This window comes from Arachis ipaensis, chromosome B04, assembly GCF_000816755.2.
Source record: "Arachis ipaensis cultivar K30076 chromosome B04, Araip1.1, whole genome shotgun sequence".
NCBI lineage: Eukaryota > Viridiplantae > Streptophyta > Magnoliopsida > Fabales > Fabaceae > Arachis > Arachis ipaensis.
Window position 1 is genome coordinate 125,794,067 of NC_029788.2, and position 22,952 is coordinate 125,817,018.

Consider the following 22,952-nt stretch of genomic DNA (forward strand, 5'->3'; position numbering starts at 1 on the left):
TATAATGGTTTCTTTTTCGGAAAAAGAAATTATTTTATATTCAATAAAATATATTTTATATAATTATAAAAGTTTTTTTACCATATTTTTTTAAAAAGAAAAAACTATGTTTTATTATTTTAATGATCCTTGCATGTGGTGCAGATAGTTCGTGCTTTGGAAGGAGATGCATCTCAAGTAGCTGAGTTCACTTCTAATGTATTATCCTTAGATTCTGAGGCTGCTGCATACAGACGAGAAATGATTAAAATCATTTGTGACATGAGTGGATCCACGAGTTAATTAGTGACACAAATACAATATTAATGAACCCGAAGGAGATTATATATTCACAAGAGTTTCCACCCTCAAAACAGGTTAGGTGATTAGTGTAATTAAGTTTTGTTTTCTGCGATGAGAGTTAGGTTTCTTTTATAATTAACAACTAAGATTATACTATCCCAACAGATATGTAAATTAACCTACAGACCAAAAACAGTGTGTGTCATATAGTACATACTACATCGATTGTCGATCTATTAAAGAAGCTAAAAATTTGAACTTTAATTTATCTTGGATGCATACTACAAATATTACGTAAACAGCTAATATGTTCACAACAATTTAGAAAACTATTACAAATAATTTTATTTTGCAATAGTTATACACTTATACAAATTGATTGTTGATAGTGTGATATTTCAAACATTTACTAAAGTGTCAACCCTAGTTGATATACCTTAACGGATTTTTCTAAGACGCATACAACATTATTATATTGAATTCTACCTTACCCCCTCTAAAATAACATGTAAGTTACCCTTCATGATGTATCACACTTTAATTGGTTATTATCTTAACTATAGTTGGGTTATTTTGTAATTTATTATTTGAGATGGGTAATTGTATAATTTCTTAAAATATTAAAATTCTACCCGCCTTCCTTAACGAGTCGTTGAATTCCCATGGCTTGTAACTTCTTCGTTCTTCCCCAGTATAGTCAGCACCGACTTCATTGCTATCTCATGTCCTCTCACTCAAATTGGATAAAAACATGATATTATTTATTTATTTGATCGGGGGAGTATTATATTATTATTATTATTTTTTTTAACATGATATTATATCAACAAAATTCACCCTAGCTAAGTCTGTCTATTTGTTTAAATGATAATTCGTCTCTTAACAATACAAACATCATACTCTAATTCTCTAACAATTCATTTCGTAGACATTTAAACTTTTTTGCGATGAATATCTCTGTTATCTCTTAATGGACCATCCCACATGACCCATTTAATTTAAAGGGTAAAGTGTATTTTTTGTCCTCGAAGTTTAGCAAAAATTTTAAAAATACCCTTAAGTTTTATTATGTTTCAATTTTGTCCCAAAAATTTTCGATTTGCATCAAATATACCCTCGACGGCTGCATTTTCAAAAAATTTTAAGACCAATCTAACAATAATGCTTGAAAATTATGTTTGATTTGCTTGTGTTGAGGGTTGTTCTTATGTTATTGTTGTTGAATTGATCTTAAATTTTTTGAAAAATTAGTCGTCAGGGATATATTTGATGCAAATCGAAAACTTTTGGGACAAAATTGAAACCAAATAAAACTTAGGGGTATTTTTGAATTTTTTGTCAAACTTCAGGGACAAAAAATATACTTTACCCTAATTTAAATAACAATTTGATTGTTAAAGTGGAGAGAAACCAAAGCAAATAGAATAAGTAGTAGTTGGGTAAAAGATCAATAATATAAGAGAAAGTCTAGAAGATCAGTATTTTTATTAAAATTTGATCAGTATTTAGTGAACAATTCTACACTATTAGATATAATTTCATTACATTAAAAACGTTAATAATAATTAATTGATGACTATAAATCACAAAATTTACTTTATTCAATTCATTGACTATATATTCTATCATCTCTTTATCTTCTTAATTGTGTTTTGTTTTGAATCATATTCAAGAACCTTTCAGTTAGCATATGTTTCTATTCTTATTAGTCAATTCTTGAACTAAGATGTTTGTTTGGACGAGGAAAAATTGTTCACAACAACAAGGTAGCCCTAGCGTTGGTTTGATGGATGATTTTCCATCTTAAAATAAGTGCATTCAAGTCCGAGACGTAGCTAGATGTAATCCTTTTTCCTTAATTTCCTATGTGCATGACTAACGATCAATGAGTATGCAATAATGATCATTCGACATTTTGAATAAAAATACGGAATAGTATTATAGTACTCAAAAATCAAAATCTGTAAATCAAATTTATATTTATAATTAATTCAGTGTTATAATTCGGTTCAACTATGTCTATAAATCAAAATTTAAATATAATAACAAATGTGATTTATCTTCAGTTAGATAGAATCTCACTAATAATAACCTACTCAGAAACAAACTAAAGAAATTGCCGAAAGATCAGGCAAATATCTCAACCTCTCTGCAAAGGATTACACTCTATAAATACCAAATTTTAACTATGTAAAAGGTACGCTACTCACTCTGACTAATATTATATTTATTTTCTACTCTTGAAGTCGACGTATACCTCTTCTACTTCAAACGAAGGCATGCTCAATCTCTCAACAGGACAAGTTATATATCAAACCCGACTTACCACTACAAGAACATTTGGCAACCACCATATGGCCGAGTTTACTTAACCTCATTATTATCTTTTCTGTCCCATTACCTACCCTTTTTTGTAAGTTTTAATCAATGGCAGAAAAGCAAAACAATCTACCTCCTCGACTCCTTACTATAGCCAAATTATTAGTGATCAAGGAATCACTGAAAGCAGAAATTTAAAGGTTAATCGAACTTTTGAATCAAAACAAACATGGTGATGAAGAGGACCAGAGAAGTTTTGGTAATGGTGATAGCGATGATGACCACACCTCGAGAATAATGACCGTGGTTATAGTCACTTCAAACCCATAAAATAAGGAAACAAATTCTCCGAAATGTATGTTCCGGTAACATTATCTAATTCTTTATCTTTGACCGACGAATTCAAAACATGTGTTTGTAATCTTCTGTACAAAAAGGAAAATTTGAAATTACTTTGAAAAACAATCGAAAGGCGAATGACTGCAACAAATCAAATCAATAAGGCATTATACCATCGTAACACAATGCATACGCATAACCTAACCTGTTTATATAATTCTTTTACTTTAATTTCAATATGACATGACCTCTTATAAGATATACACTACTCTTGAACCGCTTTACTTTATGTATCTTACTATTTCATATATCATCCTTAGACACGCTATATTTCGTTATAAATTGTCAGTGTATGTTTCATTTCTGATAGAGCTTCTTTAAGAATATCTAGTACCACTGTTTCTACTATATATATCTACGCTAAGTTTTATATACAGGATATAAACAAACTCACCAAAAATAACTCCAGCAATAGTAACGCCATGTGAACTATAATTCGAACAATTTGAACCTTCTAACCGAGCTTAACTCCAAAATTAATGTATAAGATTGGCCTAAAGATGCATTTTAGCTAAGCTCACAAGTCAAAATACAATGATGTTTTCTTCTTTCATTTTAATCTTCTATTTTCAATTTTTTCCATTAACCTCATTTATCATGCATTATCCTTAATTGATCTATAAGCCATCCAATAATCAAATTAAAACCGAACTATACTCCAATTTTCAAACGAATAAGATACTAAGGTATTTATCATGTTCTATTATCCCTAATAATCGACCATAAAGATCAGATACTCAAGCTCATGTACAGCTCACACAAGTGATACTTTGATACAATCATTCAACTTCAAATCAATCAATCAATTTGAGAATAAATTCGGTTATCAATCAATCCGAAAACAAAACTCGGATTTTTATTAATTTGAGAACAAACTCAGTTATCAATTAGTTCGCAAACAATTATAATATGCTCTACTAATCATTATCTTTCTACATTTTATAACCTCCATAAGACCATGGCTAATAATCTTCCATTATGTTATTGCTATATCAATTCTTGAAACCTAATAGAATTCTTATCTAAGAGAGGAACTACGACATACCAATATTAACGTTGGCATACAAAAGCAAACCAACAGTTATAAGTCTGTATCAATCCAAATAAACCGACACTTATAAGTTGGAATCATTTCAAACAAAACGACAATTATAAGTTCGAATCACTCCAAGCAAGTCGACACCTATAAGTCGGAATCATTTCAAATAAATCGGCAACTATAAGCCAGAGTCACCAACAAATCGGAAATTATAAGTCGGCTCACTTCTAACAAACTAACAGTTATAAGTCGGAATCAGTCAGAGTAAGTCAATACATATAAGCCAGAATCAATCCAATCAACTATGAACTCATCCAAAAGTACACTAATGCAAGCAACACCAAATCTCATTCTCAAGATTATCAAGTTAATCTTGGAAGCTAATCCTCGTCTCATTATTTATACAATGTGGACAATGGAGATTTAGGGAATATTAGAGATATAATTATTAGTGTTACCCTTTCTCATTAGCTGAAACTTTTGGGATAAGTGGTATCATGCATGGTATTAGAATACTAGATTCGAAAGATCAAGAGTTCGATCTTTGGTGAACCCCAAAATTAATTTAAGTTTTTGAGAAGATATTTATTATCGCTAGTACTCGGATGGTTATTCTAGATAGTATAGGAGATGTTCATTTTGTAAATCAATAACCCATTGTATACATTGTACAAATAATTCATTGTTTCCCTAGCGGGATCCATAAAATAAATTTACAATCATAATCAAATGCCATTACCGTAAATTCATCCAATAATTTTCTGCTATGAAAGTTAGAATCGGGACTAGCAACCGGGGTTTGAGAATTTTTCAAGGCCCAACAAAGAAATATTGCGAAGGTTTCTTTTAGTTTTTAAGTCTTCACTAAAGGAGTTAGCCCACCAAATAGGATCCAAAGGGACCAACAAAAATCTTGGAAAATTTTTTTACTAACGAGCAAAAAGGAGAGTCTGAATAAGTATCTGTATAATTAGCGAAGGAGAGTCTGAATGAGGAGCAAGGCTTTCACTTTCTTGATTCTCCCTCACAGGATCTAATTAACTTCACGAACCAAGGTGTACGTAGAAGTGGTACTCCTCGTAACATAGTAGAAGAAGTCATAGTTATCAGAATCAAACCCGTAATTAATCCGGTGAGATTATTGGTCACTGGTTCAACCGTTAGGTCACAGATTGAACCGATTGACTCGGTTATAATTAAATAATTATATAAAATTTAATTTTTTTATACAAAATTAAGTTATTTTAATATTTTAATAATTTATTAATTAATTATATTAATCAAATATATATATTTATGAAAAGGCAATTATAAATTTAGAATGCATGTTGGTCTGGTGGTTGACAGTATTTTTTGTTCTCCAGGTGATGCCCGTGCCAAAATTTTTAAAATGCACGTGCTGACGTCATTGCGGGCTAATCGGTCCGGTTTGGTTTACGTTTTAATCCAATTTTTACCGATTTTTTCGAGTTTGGTCGGTTTGCTTGTTTGTACGGTTTGACTGTCAATCCAGATCGGTTAAGAGTTTAGTTCATTGGTTTTTCGGTCGAACCGACCAGTCCGATCCGGATTTAATAACTATGGAAGTAGTGTACTAGTGTAGTAGTTTTTTTTATTTTTCTTTGGGCATAGGCCCCTTTAATTTACCAAAAAAAAGTATCTGTATAATTTCTATAAAAAATGTTCTGTATAATTTTTTTTTTTAAATAGCACATATAAATAAAATCTATATTAGAAAAGGTAAAAATAAGCCTAAAAAAAATAAGTAAAACTAAGTAGTTTTTTTCTAATGACTAATAAATTTAACAAATAAATTGTCTTTAACCAGCATAAACATTAAATAAATTTTACTAATTCATATGTACAAAATCTAAAAATAAGTACAAACTATATTGATTTATATGTACAAACTCTGGTAAATATAGATGTAAACTATATACTTATACGCAAAATTCTTGTAAATATTGATGTAAATTATTGTTGGCCAAGCGCTGACTAAAAATAATAATATTTACCAGTCATGTAACATTGCTAAAAAAGTTAATGTATTTTGTAGTATTTTTAACTCAATACTTTTATTTTCTTTAATATATATTTTTTCTCTTTTAAATCCCTAGCTAACGGGTGTCTAGTAGTTAGCAAAACCCAACCCAAAACCTTTTACATTATATATGAAGTCACTTAACTCTTCATAGCATTCTTAATGTAATCTTGATAGCTAGTGTTAGTTTCCATATTCTGTCATAACTCATAATAGAATTGAGAGGGGTTGTAACAGAATTATGGAAACTAACAATATATAAATAATTAAATAGTGGTGTTGTCATAATGTCTCTATAGCCATGCATTAATCTCTATGATATGATCGATCACTCTCATAAGGTAATAGATCATGCCTAAATTTTGATTAAATAAGAATTCAATATTGATTATGAAAAAAACGAATAACACATGATCGAAAAAGACCTACATACCTTAAAGAACTTAAAAGTTGAAACTTTTGTATCATTAATTCCCATGCAATATCTTCTTTTGTTTTCGTACGTGTTGGATAACTAAGAACCACAACCATGGATACTGCTCCAAATAAAGAATAAAATCAACATATATATATAGAGTGTGGATCACATTCACCTGAAAATTAAAAGAAAATTAAAAAGAAATAATCACTAAAAAAAGAAGTTAATGGACCACTCTACAATTTCACAACTGAATAAGCTAAAGAGTAGGGGCTACCCATTGGCACACTGTTCCACATTTCCATTCCAACAAACTCGTTTTCAGCCAAAGAAAAATAAACTCTCCCACACTTGTTGAATTGCTATATGCATTCGTAACAATTGAGAACGATAGTTGATGTGAAATTATTGTTGTTCTTTACTATTTAAGTTTATAAGAATCTTTCTTTTAATAGATGGTAATATATATACAGATATCATTTAGGAAATTAACTATTTTTTTGCTGATCAGTCAATTTTTTATGAAATTACTTTTTATTATAAATTCTAAATCTTAAGTTTTAATTAAATTATATCTAAGTTAAATAAAATAAATTTGAATTATTTTATCCGTAACATGGAGTGATGAGAATTGTACTAAGTAATGATGTTAAATGTTAGTGGAAATTTTCTTTTTCTTTGGATTCTCAAGTCTCTATTTTTCTTTGGCCTGGTCAATAAGTCTTCTCCTACCCCACTGATACGCACTTTCATAGCTTCACCATAATTCATAATTCACAATCATAGTTCGATATATTTACATTCATCCACATTTAATTTCCTAATTTATATTCCTTCCATTCAATAATGATACAATATATTACTCAAATATAATACATCTTTCTTTTTCTAGGTTTAGGGTTGAAGATTTTCTATGACAATTTACCAGTAGGTTCGCTGATAAAAGAATATAACATTAATGGATATATTTATTATATTTTTTTAAATAAAAATTTCTTTTTTTTAATATTATGTCATGAAATTATTCATTTTAAAAACTGAAATTAATAAAAAAAGTAACACTAATTATTATATCTCTAATAATTCTATTCTAAATTATTCTGTCGGTGGTGAATAATATCAAATCAAGAAATGTCGAGGCCAAGATAAGTACTACCAATATTTGTTAGTTGGACGTTGGGTTAAGTACTTTTTTCGTCCCTAACATTTTGGGTCAAAATTAAAATCGTCTCCAACCTTTTTTTATTATTAAAATCATCCTCAACGTTTAAAAATGTTTTAAAATAATCTTTTTTCAAATTTTTGGACTAAAATACCCTTCATCACTATCATCCTTCTTCTCACTTTCCTCACTCCCACCACCTTCACCATATCCACTGCCACCATAACAAAGGGAGGGGCTGCCGTTGGGTTGCCGTTGCCACTGGGTTGCCATTGCTGCTACAAGGTCATCGTTGGATCACCACTATCACCGATGGTTCATCGGAGAAGAGAAAGAGAGAAAAGCGATGCGAAGAAAGGAGAGATGGGTTGCTGTTGTAGGGCCGCCGTTGCTGCTGCAAGGTCGTCGCTGTTGCTACTGGTTCATCAGAGAAGAGAAAGAGAGAGAGAGAGAGAGAGAGAAGCAATGCAAAAGAGGCGCTGCCACCGCTGGTTCATCGGAGGAGGGAGAGAGAAGCGATGCGAAGAGAGGGAGGGACAGGTTGATGCTGTCGCTGGGTCACTGGTTCATCGGAAAAGAGAAAGAGAGAGAGAGAGAAGCGATGCGAAGGAGGTGCTGCCGCCACTGGTTCATCGGAGAAGAAAGAGAGAGAAGCAGTGCGAAGGAGGGAGGGGTTGCGGGTTGTCACTGCTGTCGCTGCGTCGTTTTTTGCCGACGAAGCCTTCTTCTTCCTCTTCTTCTTCTCGCCGGCAATGTTGGTGGCAATGGAGGTGGTGGGTGAGGAAAGTGAAGAAGAGGATGATGATGATGGAGAATATTTTGGTCCAAGAATTAGGAAAATGCTGATTTTAAAGCGTTTTTAAACGTGGAGGATGATATTAATAACGAAAAAAGATTAGAGACGATTTTAATTTTAACCCAAATATTAGAGACAAAAAAAATACTTAACCCTTTGATGTTTTATAGAAGCCGAATAAAAATACCTTTCATAAAGTAGAATGATTGAACAATGAGTATGTGATACGTGAAATGATTTTATTATTTCGTCAAATTTAGCCCATTCATTTTTAATTCAACGAATAAAATCAAGTTTGACTAAACATACTAAAATCGTAGTTTAATCAAACAATGCATACACATAAAACAATCTTAATTATGTGTCATATTCTCATTACTCAATCATACTATTTCATCAAAAAATATTTACTCCATTTCATTAAAAAAATTACTTATTATTTATTCTTTTGTTATCATAACTATATATGTGAAAAAAATATTTTTCTAGTTAATTTTTGGAATATACAAGATAAAAACAAGTAAGATTAGACCGGATTTCATTTTTAATAAGTAAAACCTGTAATATAATTAATTATCTTAAATTTACTCTGTAGTTTATTTACAGATTAAGTTATAAATTCTTGACAAGCTATTTGGCCTCTTTTTATCTTTGACATACTAAGAAGTGATCGTTGGAATAAATTAATTTCAAAATCTCAGATTATCCATATTGAATCATCAAAAAATATAATATAATGCGGAAGCGTACCTTTATTTATAAGAGTTAGAAATTGATGAAAGAATTTGGATCTTGTGGTTCTTTCGATCTTCCTCAACCAAAGTCTTCTGTATTTCTAGACGGCTGAACTGCAACTCTTTTAATGGGGAAAGAGCAACAAAGACGGCTTTGGTATATTGGGGACCGAAACCCTGAAGGCCTATTTATATTTGAGCATGGCACCCATTAAACCCTTAAACCCAAATAAAATAGTATCTAAAGCCCAAAAGATAATATATCTAAAATCTAAAAAGATAATTATCTAAGGAACAAAAGATAATATCTGATTTTATTTTCATTTAATTCCAAATCAAAAGTAATAATGACTTATTCAATTTAGCATTTAACAATAAATGAGATCACCATTATATAAGTCATTTAATTTAAAATAGCATAATTTGTTATTTTAATTAATATATGTATTGCCCACAAATAAGTTAGGAAATTAAATAATTTCCTAACAATCTCCCACTTGGGCTATACATATATTCTTTCTTGACATAATCACATCTTATAAACTTTATGCGCGCATCTGAGTGCTATTTCTCTCATTACTTTAACAATCTGGTCCGTCTCATACATTAGATATGGAACTACAGTAGCTTTTATCACATTAAATGCCTTGACTAAACCACGCCAATCACCATCCTAATATACTTAACGACATAGATCAAATTTGGATGAGTAATATGGAAATTACATGCCAAGTGATCTCATGCATGTCTATTTCCAGCTGGTCTAACTTTAAAACTTTATTGAGATCAAACACAATACAAATATTGCAAAATGAACATTTCATATAACATGAAATAAACCATCAATTTAATTCTGCAGAAAAATAATTCAATATCTGTCATAGGACATATAGCATAAAATAAACTCCGATCCCACTAAACCAAAGTATCACAAATATTGACACCTATCCGAGCAGTGTGCTCTTGAAAGACTTTAGGGATCAATTCCTTGGTTAATGAGTCTACTAGCATATACTCTGTTCCTATATGTCCTATGAAAAACTGTTTTTTCTTAAACTTTCTCCTTAACAACTAAGAACTTGATATCTGTATGCTTCGATTTTGTCAAGCTCTTACTGTTGTTGGAATATAGTACTGCTGACTTATTGTCACAATATCTTTAATGACCTTTCAATGTCATATACTATACGAAGCTCAGTGACAAAGTTTCGCAACTATATGCCATGAAATCGGAATCAAAGTACCTAATGATCTCCAAATTTTCTGATATCCGATAAGTAAGCATGTAATCCTTTGTTCGCTTCAAATAACGCATTACGCGTTAAACAGCTATCCAATGATTCATGCTTGGATTGCTCAAGTATTTACCCAACACTCCCACTATAAATGATATATCGGGACGTATGTAGACTTGAGCATACATTAAGCTTCCTAGTACTGATGCATAAGGTTTATCATGCATTGCTGTCCTCTCAAGATCATTTTTAGGACATTGTTTGAGACTGAACTTGTCTCTTTTAGCTACGGGTGTGTCCATTGGTCTACAATTTTTTATGCCATATCTACTTAAAATCTTTTCGATATAGTTCTTTTGTAATAATATAAGAATACCTTGAGAACGACCTCTTAGTATCTCGATTCCTAATACAAAAGAGGCATCACCAAAATCTTTTATTTCGAATTTGTTCGATAGAAATTTCTTAGTTTCATGCAACAAGTCTATATCGTTGCTAGCAAGTAGAATGTCATCAACATATAAGACCAAAAAAAAGTACTTACTCCCACTGAACTCGCAGTATACACACTCATCTATGATATTCACCTCAAAATCGTATGAGGTAATGACTTGATGAAACTTGTGATACCATTGATGGAAAGCTTGTTTGAGACCATAGATGGATTTTCTCCTTTATCTATTGGATCTCCTTAATGACACTTTTTGAGGTTGTTGAGCTTGCTGTATGGGTTGGGGTTGAGGAAGATTCTCATTATTTTTCGGTACTGTACCAGTATTTTGAGCAACAACAATATTCTCATTATTCTCTTGTACTGTAACTGGATCTACAGCAGGATTCTCATTGTGCTCTTATACTATAACTGTATCTTGAACAATAATAGGCACAAGGTCCTGATCATTGTCAGTTATAAAATCCTCATCAAAAGCAACATTCCTAATATTTCATTCCCCCTCAAACTCAACATCCTCAATAAATCTTGCATTTCCCATTTCAAAATAGACCTTGATGCAGGATTGTAAAACTTGTACCCCCGTGAGCGCTCAGCGTAACCAACAAAGTAGCAACTAATTGTCCTTGAGTCCAATTTTCTTTCCTGTGGCCTATAAGGTCGTGCCTCAGTTGGACATCCCCAAATATGCAAATGCTTTATACTAGGCCTTTTCCCAGTCCAAATTTCATATGGGGGTTTTGTTAACTGCTTTGCTTGGCACCTTATTAAGGATGTATACTGCGGTCTTTAAGGCTTCTCTCCAGAGTGATTCAGGCAAGGAAGAATGACTAATCATACTTCTCACCATGTCCTTAAGAGTTCGGTTCCTTCGCTCTGCAACACCATTCATGCTAGGTTTGCTTGGCATGGTGTATTGCGGAACAATACCACACTTCTCTAGGAAAAGAGCAAAAGGCCCGGGACGTTACTCACCTGAACTGTCATATCTTCCGTATTATTCACCACGACGATCAGATTTGACAACTTTAATTTTCTTTCCAAGTTGAAGTTCAACTTCAGCTTTGAAAGATTTGAAAACATCCAAGGCTTGGGGCTTTTCATGAATTAAATATAGATACCCGTAATGAGAATAATTATCTATGAACGTAATAAAGTACCGTTGTCTATTCCAAGAGACAGTAGGGATTGGGCCACATATATCGGTATGTATCAGTTCTAAGACATCTTTAACTCTCTCGGAACCTAATTTCATTTCGTTTGTTCTTTTCTTCTTTATGCACTCAATGCAGACTTCAAAGTCCGCTAAATTTAGGGGTCCAAGAATTCCATCCGACACGAGCCTCTGAATTCTCTGTTTAGAGATGTGACCTAGACGTTTGTGCCATAACGATGCCGAATTCTCATTTAGTTTTGTTTTGTACTTGTTTGTAGTATTTCATTATTATAGGAATTCAAAACAAGCCTATATAGATTATCCACCAAACGACCAGAGCAAATATTATTCGAATTATAAAAGAGACTGACTTTATTATTTTTGAATGAACAAAAATAACCTGATTTGTCCAAACGAGAAACAGAAACTAAATTTCGTCTAAATGACGGTACATAAAATGTCTCTAATAAATCCAAGTAAAATTCACTCGTGGAACATAATCTAAAGGTTCCTATAGCTTTGACTGCAACTATATTGCCGTCTGCCACATAAATGTATCTTTCAGCATCACTTGGCGGTCGGCTCCACAGGCAACCTGCATAGTAACACTTACATGAGTAGTAGCAGCATAATCTACCCACCAAGTATCAATAGGTGCATAACTTAAACTAGCCTCAGAACAAATGAAAGTATGAATTATACCCTTCTTTACACGCCAGGTGGCATATTTGGTACAATCCTTCTTCATGTGTCCCACCTTCTTACAGAAGAAACAGGTTGAAACTTGATCCTGTTTCTTAGTCTTTTTCTGCTGAGAAGGCACATCTGCAGTGGTATTACGCTTTCTTTTATACTGAGAAGATGAAGCTATGTGAGCACTTTCAGTCTTATCTTGTTGTAGCCTCTCTTCTTCTTGCACACAGTGAGATATAAGCTCATTTAAGGACCAAGTGTCCTTCAGAGTGTTATAACTCACTTTGAATTGCCCAAAGTGTGCAGGAAGGGAAATCAAAATGAAATGCACGAGTAAATCTTCAGACAATTATAAATTTAGTGCTTTTAATTTTGAAGTATGATGAGACATTTCTATAATGTACTCCCTTATGTTCCTTTTACCTATATACCTCATAAAGACAAGTTTGCTTAAAAGGCTACTTGTCTTCGCCTTTTCATTCTTAGTAAAGAATTTTTTAACATCTTTCAGGAACTGTTTGGCATCTTTATCCTCAGTAATTGAGCCCCGAAACGCCTCAGGAATTGAGCGTTTCATGATCATAATGCTCATTCGATTGGATCTCTCCCACTTCTCTATTTTAACCTCATTGAGCTTTTCCAGAGTGAAAGTGGGTTTTTCCTCTCGAAGAGCTATATCTAGATCCATACAACCGAGGACAATCTCCACGGTATCCTTCCAAACTTTAAAGTTTGAACCATTCAGCATAAGAATACTACTAATTTGTGTAGAAACATTGGTAGCTAAATCCATAGTTTCTGGATTAGAACAAAAAGAACATGCAGTAAACATTAGTTAAATAATGGGAAAAAATTCATATTGAGATATCTAGAACAACATTAATTTTCAATCTTTGGATAGAAAAATTAATTGTAAGTGATACTCTCATGCAGTAATCAAATATTGTCAAAATTCCTGTCACACATTAAGCCTTTCTTTGGACCGACTTAATGCGCACATGGAGACTTAAACTTCGCAACCAATTTATTACCGCATATATTTTCTATTACTTGGCCAAACAATAACCTTCCTTTGAGCCGATTATTGACCGCATAATTAATAGAAAATAAACAAAAGTGTGCAATGCTTATTATCTGGCCAAACAATAAACTTTCTTTGGGCCGATTATTATTCCCATAAATAATAAGCATTACTTTATTTTTAATTAATTACCCAAACATGTATTTACTATCAATATGTGTATATAATTCAGCCAAATATAGACCTTCCTTTGGGCCGACCAATATTCGCATGAATTATATATCGTCATATTCCTTATGTTTTGAATAAATCAATTTTCACAAAAGAGACTACTTTAGCAGTATAATGTTCAATCAATTTATTCCAAAACCAAATTTTTATAAAATGAGTGGGTATAATAATCCTTATATCCCAAGAGGATAATCCATTAATTTTATATCAAATTAAAGATATATACATACTTAAATATACTTAAATATGAGACAATTATAATTTAATAATCTTCTATTAATGCTTCACTACAAGAAAAACACCCATTCAGGTACACTTGAAAAATGTAGCCAAAAGTGAAAAAAAATGATGCCTTAGGCTACGGCTACGCTTTTTGGGGTGATTCCTATTCGGCCGTTGCCTATTCTCAAAGGCTACGCTTTTCTGCCCCAAGGGCTACGCTTTTGGCGTTTGGGAATAGGCTACGCTTTTCAAGTGATGCTGTCCAGGACCAAAGGCTACGCTTTTCAGCTTTCGTTCTTCAAGAATAGGCTACGCTTTTCAACCCCTACTGCATCACTTGTAAAGCGTAACCACATTGTATACCATAGCTACTTTTTATAAGCGTAGCCTTAGGTCCCTCTTTTTTTTGTATACTATAGCTACTGTATATAAGTTCCCTAATAAACTACACAAGATTATTTCCCCTCACATATGTGTAATGTCTAGTGCTTACTCAGAAATTGTATGACACTTGTTCTTCCCTTGTTCTGATGCATTTCCTTATGGAAATGAGGAAACACATTTTTTGGTATTTTATGTTGTGTGTCCTGGCTCTGTGGTCCGGATCTTAAGGGTTGAATTTCTTGGGCATTTTGCTTCAATTTGTTTGAAAAGTTCAGTTGACTCTAAATCATTTTGAAATTATTTTGTTAAATATGTGTTACTATATGGAATTATATATGTGGTCTAGAATCAAAGCTACCTGTAGGTTTAAGGAAAAAGCCACATAAATTTTTGATATATTATATTAACCATGGAACTTGCATCCTCGGAAAAAAAAACATTAAACAAACATAGACGGCAAGATTTTTTAAGGATAATGAATAGAAAAACCTCTAAAGAATATCTTGAAAGCTTCACACGAGCATAAACATATTCTGTTTTTCCTGCAATTTCAAGAAGCAAAAGTAGCATATTAACAGGAAAACTGACTGGAAATTTAAATTGGGAGAGAAAGCATAATCTAATATCATAAAGTTTCCTTTCCATAAAAGCAGCAAATGATGATGCATCAAGCCAATTAATAAAGCAAAATGCAAAATAAAAAAGTAAACTCTAACATAGTAAGAAGCAGAAATTACACAAGATTGTAAAACCCCAAATATCAGAACAACAAATCCTCAAAAAAAAAATTACAAAACCAGATAAACCAGGCTGCAAAAAAAATTGGAAGTTGCTACCGTTTCTCTATTAATGGTGGCATGAGAATGTCAAGATAAACCAGGCTGCAAAACATATTGATAAACCTAAAAACAATTGAATTTCAATAAACTAAGTAGGATTCTGTCTCAGATAAGCAGAGACTAATAACTTCTCAACCATGTTGCATTTCGTATCATAGTTTTTTTATCTTTCTTTCAACTGTTTAAAGTAGTTTGAATGCTTTTAAACTTGATAACACCATTCAGCAGGCGTATATATAAGGAAGTAGGTCACGAAGATGAAAAAATTGTAATTTGTAATTTTCCACTAATGATAATAAGTATGACTTAGTGCTAAAGCTAATAGCATCACTATCATAGAGGTTTAGTCAACATTAAAATAGAGCATATGGGAATAGAAAGATCTGTTATGCCCCTAACGTTCTTATAAATACTTTCCCTCTCTTTCGTTGTTTCGTTTCTGCAATCTTTCAAATTTCCCTTGCATTCGTTCGTGCTGCATTCTTGCATTTCGAAGGCTTTTACTTCCTCCAGTCTTGATTTCAGACTTAAAGGTTAGATTTTTTCCCCTTCTGTAACATGCTTTCTATTTGCGTGCCTTTATTTTGTAGGTAGGCTAGTTTGTAGGCTTTAGTTCCGTACCCCCTCCCTTTAGAGACCGTGTGTTGATTTTCCTTTTCTTTTTGTAGGTTTCTTGTCACCCTTTTTAAGAAAAGAAAATGGCTTCCGTAGATGTTCTTTCTCAGTGGGTTGATGTCACGGTCCTAGGGGAGGAGCCTTCAGTCGATACCGAGTTTCTCACCCACCTTCGTACTCATCATAGAATTTGTACTTCTGAAGAGGATGAGCCGAAGTACGAGTTGGTAGTCCCGGGTCCAGAAGACCGGGTTTGCTTCGGGAGGGCCGACGAGACGGCCCCTCATTTCTTTTTTATGTATGAGAGTATGGTCACCCGTTTGGGCGTTTTTCTTCCATTTTCAGAGTTTGAAATGTCTGTGTTACGTCATTGCCGGGTTGCTCCCACCCAGCTTCACCCCAACTCTTGGGGTTTTTTGAAAATTTACCAATTTATCAGCCAGGCCTTAGAGTTCCTGACTTCTCTGAGGATTTTCTTCTATCTCTTCCATATGACCAAGCCCTTCAGTGGGCTAAATAATAAGCAACAGTGGGTGTCCTTCCGGGCCATACAAGGTCGGAGGCTTTTTACCCTTTTTGACGAATCCTTTCACGATTTTAAAAACTATTTTTTCAAAGTTCAAGCAGTAGAGGGTCACCACCCATTTTTCCTGGATGACAATTCTTCCCCCCGCTTTCCTTTATACTGGTTGGAGGCCTCCCCTTGTGAAAAATATGGTCTTGACGACCTGGATGAGGTGGAGGCAGCCATTGTGGGGTTCCTCCGAGAAGTGTGGGGGAGGGCCCCATACTTGGATACTAAAAAATTTCTCCAGGGGTCGCCGGCCTTTGTCCAGTCACAACTAGGTAGCTTTTGGCATTTTTCTCACTTATTTCCGACTTGCAATTTCTTTTACCGACTTGTCTGACTTTTAGCTACCAATTTGTTTTTGCAGAGATGGCAGGAGAAGGAGAAGAAGTTGCAAGCCCAATGCAACATGGAGGTGGATTTGAGGAAAGCAGTGCAAGCCAGCTACAGCAGTTTATTTGCTGATCTTGTGTCTGTAAAGAATGACTTGCTGAATACTCGGAAGGCCTATACCGAGTTGGAGGACTCTATTGCGGATGGTGCTGATGAGGCTTGGAGGGTTTTTAAGGAGCAGGTCGGAGTTATTGCTCCTGACTTGGACCTTTCTCCTTTGGACCCTGATAAGATTGTTATTGATGGTGCCATCGTGGATCCTCCTGTCCCCGTGGTGGAGTCTGAGTCTGATTTGAAGACTCGGGGGCAGAGGATCATAGAGTCCCCTCCTCGCTCTAAGGACGCTCCGAGTTCTTCTACTGCTCCTCCGACTTTCTCTCCAACTCCTGGTCCTGGTGGTGGTGATCCTTCTACTCCTCTTGCAAAGAAGTGATTTTGTTGGTTATTGGGGGTCCGGCCTGTGGCCCCCCCCCCCTTTTTAAACTCTTTATATTTATTTGTTGATGTTTGAACAATTTTTGGCCTTTTAAGGCCGTAAACAAAACAATTTATGATACCCTTTTTTAATAAGGGTTTAATTTAGCGTTTTAAATAAATGCCCTTTTTGGATAAGGGTTTTGAGTTACCTTATGCGCGCATGCTTTTCTGTTCGTGGTTCTTTTGACTCTTTGATCTTTTCTGGAAAAAATCTTTTCTTTGGGGCTTGCCTGCTTTTCTGAATCTCCTTGATCCTCATGGCAGCCTTACAATTTTTTCTTAGTTTTTTCCTATCTCTTTTGTTATTCCTTGTACTCAATTTTGTTTTATTGAGTTTTTCGTGACTTAGGCTACTTTTGCGATTCATTTTAATTTTACTCGGTTTCGCATTCCGACTTATGAGTCGGACTGCTCCCGAGTTTATCATGATCGACTTCTATAGCCTCTTTACGCCGACTTGTACCTCGTCGTTTTATCCTGACGACCATCTAGGTCGGTTCATGGGATTTTCACGTTTTGTCGAGCTTAAATCGGCGCGTTTCGTAGAAAGAGAATAAAAAGGGAATTTAAAAGAGATATTTAAAATGAAAGAGATCTTTATTAATTGAGGAGGTACCTTATTGCTACTAAGGGCTTTTGATTATTTATTTTCCCTTAGCCCCTACTATGATGCCTCGTTAAAAACCCTTTTCAGAAAAAACCCTTTGATTTCGGGAAAAAATCATGAAATTGGGAAAAGAGTACATCAGGGCAGCGAGCTTTCCTTCCCCTGATTTGTTGACTCCAATATCGTTTCTGATTAGGACCAAGTCATCTGGGGTGAAACTCCTTCGAATGACTTTTTTGTTGTATCTCGCGGTCATCCTATGCTTCAACGCTGCTTCTCTTATCTGGGCTTCTTCTTGGATTTCGGGGAGCAAGTCGAGCTCCTCTTTGTACCCCTGTATATTCCCGATCTCGTCGTGGAAAATCACTCTTGGGCTTTGCTCATTGACCTCTATTGGGATCATGGCTTCTACGCCATAAACTAGTCGGAAGGGTGTTTCTCCAGTGGCGGATTGGGGGGTTGTTCTGTAAGCCCATAGTACTTGTTGGAGCTCTTCAGCCCAAGCTCCTTTCGCATCTTGTAATCTTTTCTTCAGCCCTGCCAATATGACTTTGTTGGCTGCTTCGGCTTGCCCATTGGCTTGTGGGTGTTCCACTGAGGTGAACTGGTGTTTGATGTTCATACTGGTTACTAGGCTTCTAAAGGTGGAGTCGGTGAACTGGGTTCCGTTATCTGTGGTAATGGAATAAGGTATCCCATACCTTGTGATTATATTTTTGTAGAGGAACCTCCGACTTCTTTGTGCAGTGATGGTGGCCAGTGGTTCTGCTTCTATCCACTTTGTGAAATAATCTATTCCCACTATTAGGTATTTGACTTGTCCTGGCGCCTGGGGAAAAGGACCTAACAAATCCATTCCCCATTTTGCAAAGGGCCATGGGGAGGTGATACTGATGAGCTCCTCTGGGGGGGCCACATGGAAATTTGCATGCATTTGACACGGTTGGCATTTTTTCACAAAGTCTGTGGCATCTTTCTGCAAGGTTGGCCAGTAGAATCCAGCTCAGATCACCTTTCTGGCTAATGACCTTGCTCCGAGATGGTTCCCGCAGATTCCACTATGTACCTCCTCTAATACCTCGGTGGCTCTTGAGGTCGGTACACACTTTAACAATGGTGTTGATATCCCCCTTCTATAGAGAATATTTTTCACCAAGGTATAGTGTTGTGCTTCCCTTCGGATTTTCTTGGCCTCCTTTTCCTCCTTTGGGAGGATGTCGAATTTCAGGGATTCGACCAAGGGGTTCATCCATCCGAGGTTTAATCCGACCACTTCAAAGACTTCTTGTTTGTCTTCCATTTTTACCACTGAAGGTTCCTGGAGAGTTTCTTGGATCAGGCTTCTGTTATTTCCCCTTGGCTTGGTACTTGCTAACTTGGATAGGGCGTCTGCTCTGCTATTTAGGTCCCGAGTTATGTGCGTGACCTCGGTTTCTGCAAAACGCCCGAGGTGATCCAGAGTTTTTTCCAAGTATCTCTTCATATTTGGGTCTTTTGCCTGATACTCTCCACTTATTTGGGAGGTCACCACTTGAGAGTCACTGTATATCATTACCTTCGTGGCACCGACTTCTTCTGCCAGCTTCAATCCTGCAATCAAGGCTTCATATTCTGCCTGATTATTTGAAGCTGGGAACTCGAACTTGAGGGAGACCTCTATCTGGGTTCCCCTTTCATCTACCAATATTATGCCTGCGCCGCTTCCTGTTTTATTGGAGGATCCATCTACGTAGAGTTCCCATGTAGTTGGTTTATCCTCTTGATCCCCTGCATATTCTGCAATGGAGTCGGCGAGGCACTGGGCCTTAATCGACGTCCGAGTTTCGTACTTCAAGTCGAACTCGGAGAGCTCTATTGCCCATTGAACCATTCTTCCTGCAACATCCGTCTTTTGGAGGATTTGCTTCATGAGTTGGTTCGTGCTAGTCGATGCACATTCTCCATTTACCATTTTGTTTTTTGACTAGCACTACATTGGCTAGCCATGTTGGATACTTGACTTCTCTGATGAAACCGGCTTCTAGGAGCGCTTGTACTTGCTCCTCTACTATTAGAGCTCGCTCTGGGACGAGCTTGCGTCTTCGTTGTTGTACAGGTCGAGATCCTGAGTAGACCGAAAGCTTGTGGGACATGAGCTCGGGATCTATCCCAGGCATGTCGGAGGCCTTCCAGGCGAAGAGATCGGAATTATCTCTTAGGAGCTTGGTCAACCCTTGTCTTAGGGTTTCCCCTAGGTTGGCTCCTATGTGAGTGTTTTTTCCTTCCTCTTCGCCGACCTGAATTTCCTCGGTTTTTCCCCCGGGCTGGGGTCGCAGCTCATCTTTAATCCTTGCTCCACCGAGCTCTATTATGTGAACTTCTTTGCCTTTTCCTCTCAGGTTTAGGCTTTCATTGTAGCATTTTCTTGCCAGCTTCTGATCTTCCCTCACCGTTGCTATCCCCGCTGAGGTCGGGAATTTCATGCAGAGGTGGGGCGTCGATACCACCGCTCTGAGTCGATTAAGGGTAGCTCTGCCGATTAAAGCATTATAGGCCGACCCCACGTCGATGACTATGAAGTCTATACTCAGAGTCTTTGATTTCTCCCCCTTTCCAAAGGTGGTGTGGAGGGGCAAAAATCCTAGTGGCTTTATTGGCGTGTCGCCTAATCCGTACAAGGTGTCGGGGTAGGCTCTTAACTCTTTCTCATCTAACCCTAGTTTGTCAAAAGCGGGCTTGAAGAGGATGTCCGCTGAGCTTCCTTGGTCTACTAGTGTTCTGTGTAGATGGGCATTTGCCAGGATCATGGTGATTACCACTGGGTCGTTGTGCCCAGGGATTATTCCTCGCCCATCTTCCTTTGTGAATGAAATGGTTGGAAGGTCGGAGGACCCCTCTTCGACCTGGTAAATTCTCTTGAGATGTCTTTTACGAGAGGATTTTGTGAGTCCCCCTCCCGCAAACCCTCATGAGATCATATGGATATGTCTCTCCGGAGTTTGTGGTGGTGGGTCTCTTCTATCCATATCATCTCGCTTTCTTTTTCCATGACTGTCCGACCTTTCTATGAGATATCTGTTAAGCCGACCTTCTCTGGCCAGTTTTTCTATCACATTTTTAAGGTCGTAACAGTCGTTTGTGGAGTGCCCATATATTTTATGGTACTCACAGTAATCACCGCGGCTCCCTCCTCTTTTATTTTTAATGGGCCTGGGAGGAGGCAGCCTTTCGGTATTGCAAATTTCTCTGTATACATCCACTATAGGAACTTTCAGTGGAGTATAAGAGTGATATTTTCTTGGCCTATCGAGGCCGAGTTCTTCCTTCTTCTTAGCTTCCCTCTCCCTCTCTTTCGTTGAGGGAGGGTGACCAGGTCGCCAACTCGGGTCTCTTAGCCTAGCATTTTCTTCCATATTGATGTACTTTTCAGCTCTTTCCTGTACATCACTTAAAGAGGCGGGGTGTCTTTTTGATATGGACTGTGAGAAGGGACCTTCTCTAAGACCATTGACTAGCCCCATGATGACTGCTTCGGTGGGCAGGTCTTGAATCTCCAAACATGCTTTGTTGAACCTTTCCATATAGGTCCGTAAGGATTCCCCGACCTCCTGTTTTATTCCCAGGAGACTTGGTGCATGTTTTACTTTGTCTTTCTGGATGGAGAACCTCATCAAGAACTTTCTTGAGAGGTCTTCAAAACTGGTAATTGACCTCGGAGGGAGGCTGTCGAACCACTTCATCGCTGCTTTTGACAAGGTTGTTGGAAAAGCTTTGCATCGCGTAGCGTCAGAAGCGTCAGCCAGATACATCCGACTTTTAAAGTTGCTTAGATGATGTTTTGGATCAGTGGTTCCGTCGTAGAGGTCCATATCGGGGCTTCTAAAGTTTCTCGGAACTTTTGCCCTCATTATGTCCTCGCTAAAAGGATCTTTCTCCCCCAAGGGCGAATCTTCTCTACCGTCGTGGGAGTTCTGACCTTTGAGGGAGGATTCTAACTTTAAGAGTTTTCTTTCTAACTCTTTTCGTCGCTCCATCTCCTCTTTTAGGTTCTTTTCGGTTTCCTTTTGTCGTTCCCGTTCCTGTTCTAGCTGCTCGAGGCGACTGTGGACTAATCCCATGAGCTCAATTGCATGGGATGGTCCTTCTTTTTCTGATTCGCGCCCCTCCAAGGAATTTACCTTTGGGTTTTTGATTCTGGAGGTGCCTTCCCTGTGTTGATCGTTGGCTTCCTGGTGAAGGGTCTGGTCTGCCTCATTGTTTCCAGTGTTCAGATTCTCTTGTTCAGAATCTGTCTCCACATGACCCTCTTCAGGGGATCTATCCGCCATTACTGGTTGATCTCTCGGGTCTCCGGCAACGGCGCCAATGTTACGGTGAGTAACCGGAGATTAATGGGCTGGATGGCGTTGGTTGGCCCAAACGTATGAAGGAGGTGGCGTTCGAGTGGACCTGGTACTCGGTGTTCCTCCGTCCGACTTGTACGTGAGAACGAATGGGGGGGGTGGTACCTGCAAAGACACTCCGATGCCTAAGTTAGCAAGAGTGTGAGCAGGTTAGAGAGTATATTGGAACTTAGAGATACCTGAGTGGTGTCAGTGTATTTATAGTGGTGAACCAATAACCACCGCTGAAGTAGTGCCACCTTTTTAGGCGGATAACCGTTCCCATATCTTAGGGGGGTTAAGATATGGCTCTATGAAGTGGTTAGAGAGTTTCTAGGGGCAGTTACTCATTCGAATGAGTGTTATCTGCCAGCTGACCCTCGTATCCGACTTCTTTGGAGCAGGTCGTGTTCAGTACCGACTTATGGGGATGAAGACTGGTACTAGGTGAGGGCCAACCCTTTGGGTTTGGTTTTTTTGCTTGGATCCTGGACCTTTATTATTGGGCA

The 22,952-nt window shown here is 36.5% G+C and overlaps 1 protein-coding gene across 1 annotated transcript in view; it reads left to right on the forward strand.

Annotated features, from left to right (window-relative positions):
- LOC107637229 (proline-rich receptor-like protein kinase PERK3) overlaps positions 1-550 on the forward strand; it is a 7,283-nt gene extending 6,733 nt beyond the window's left edge. Inside the window, exon 7 of the mRNA XM_021121963.1 lies at positions 145-550. Within this exon, the coding sequence (XP_020977622.1) occupies positions 145-282 (138 nt within the window). The 3' untranslated portion in view covers positions 283-550. The remainder of the gene's footprint in view (positions 1-144) is intronic.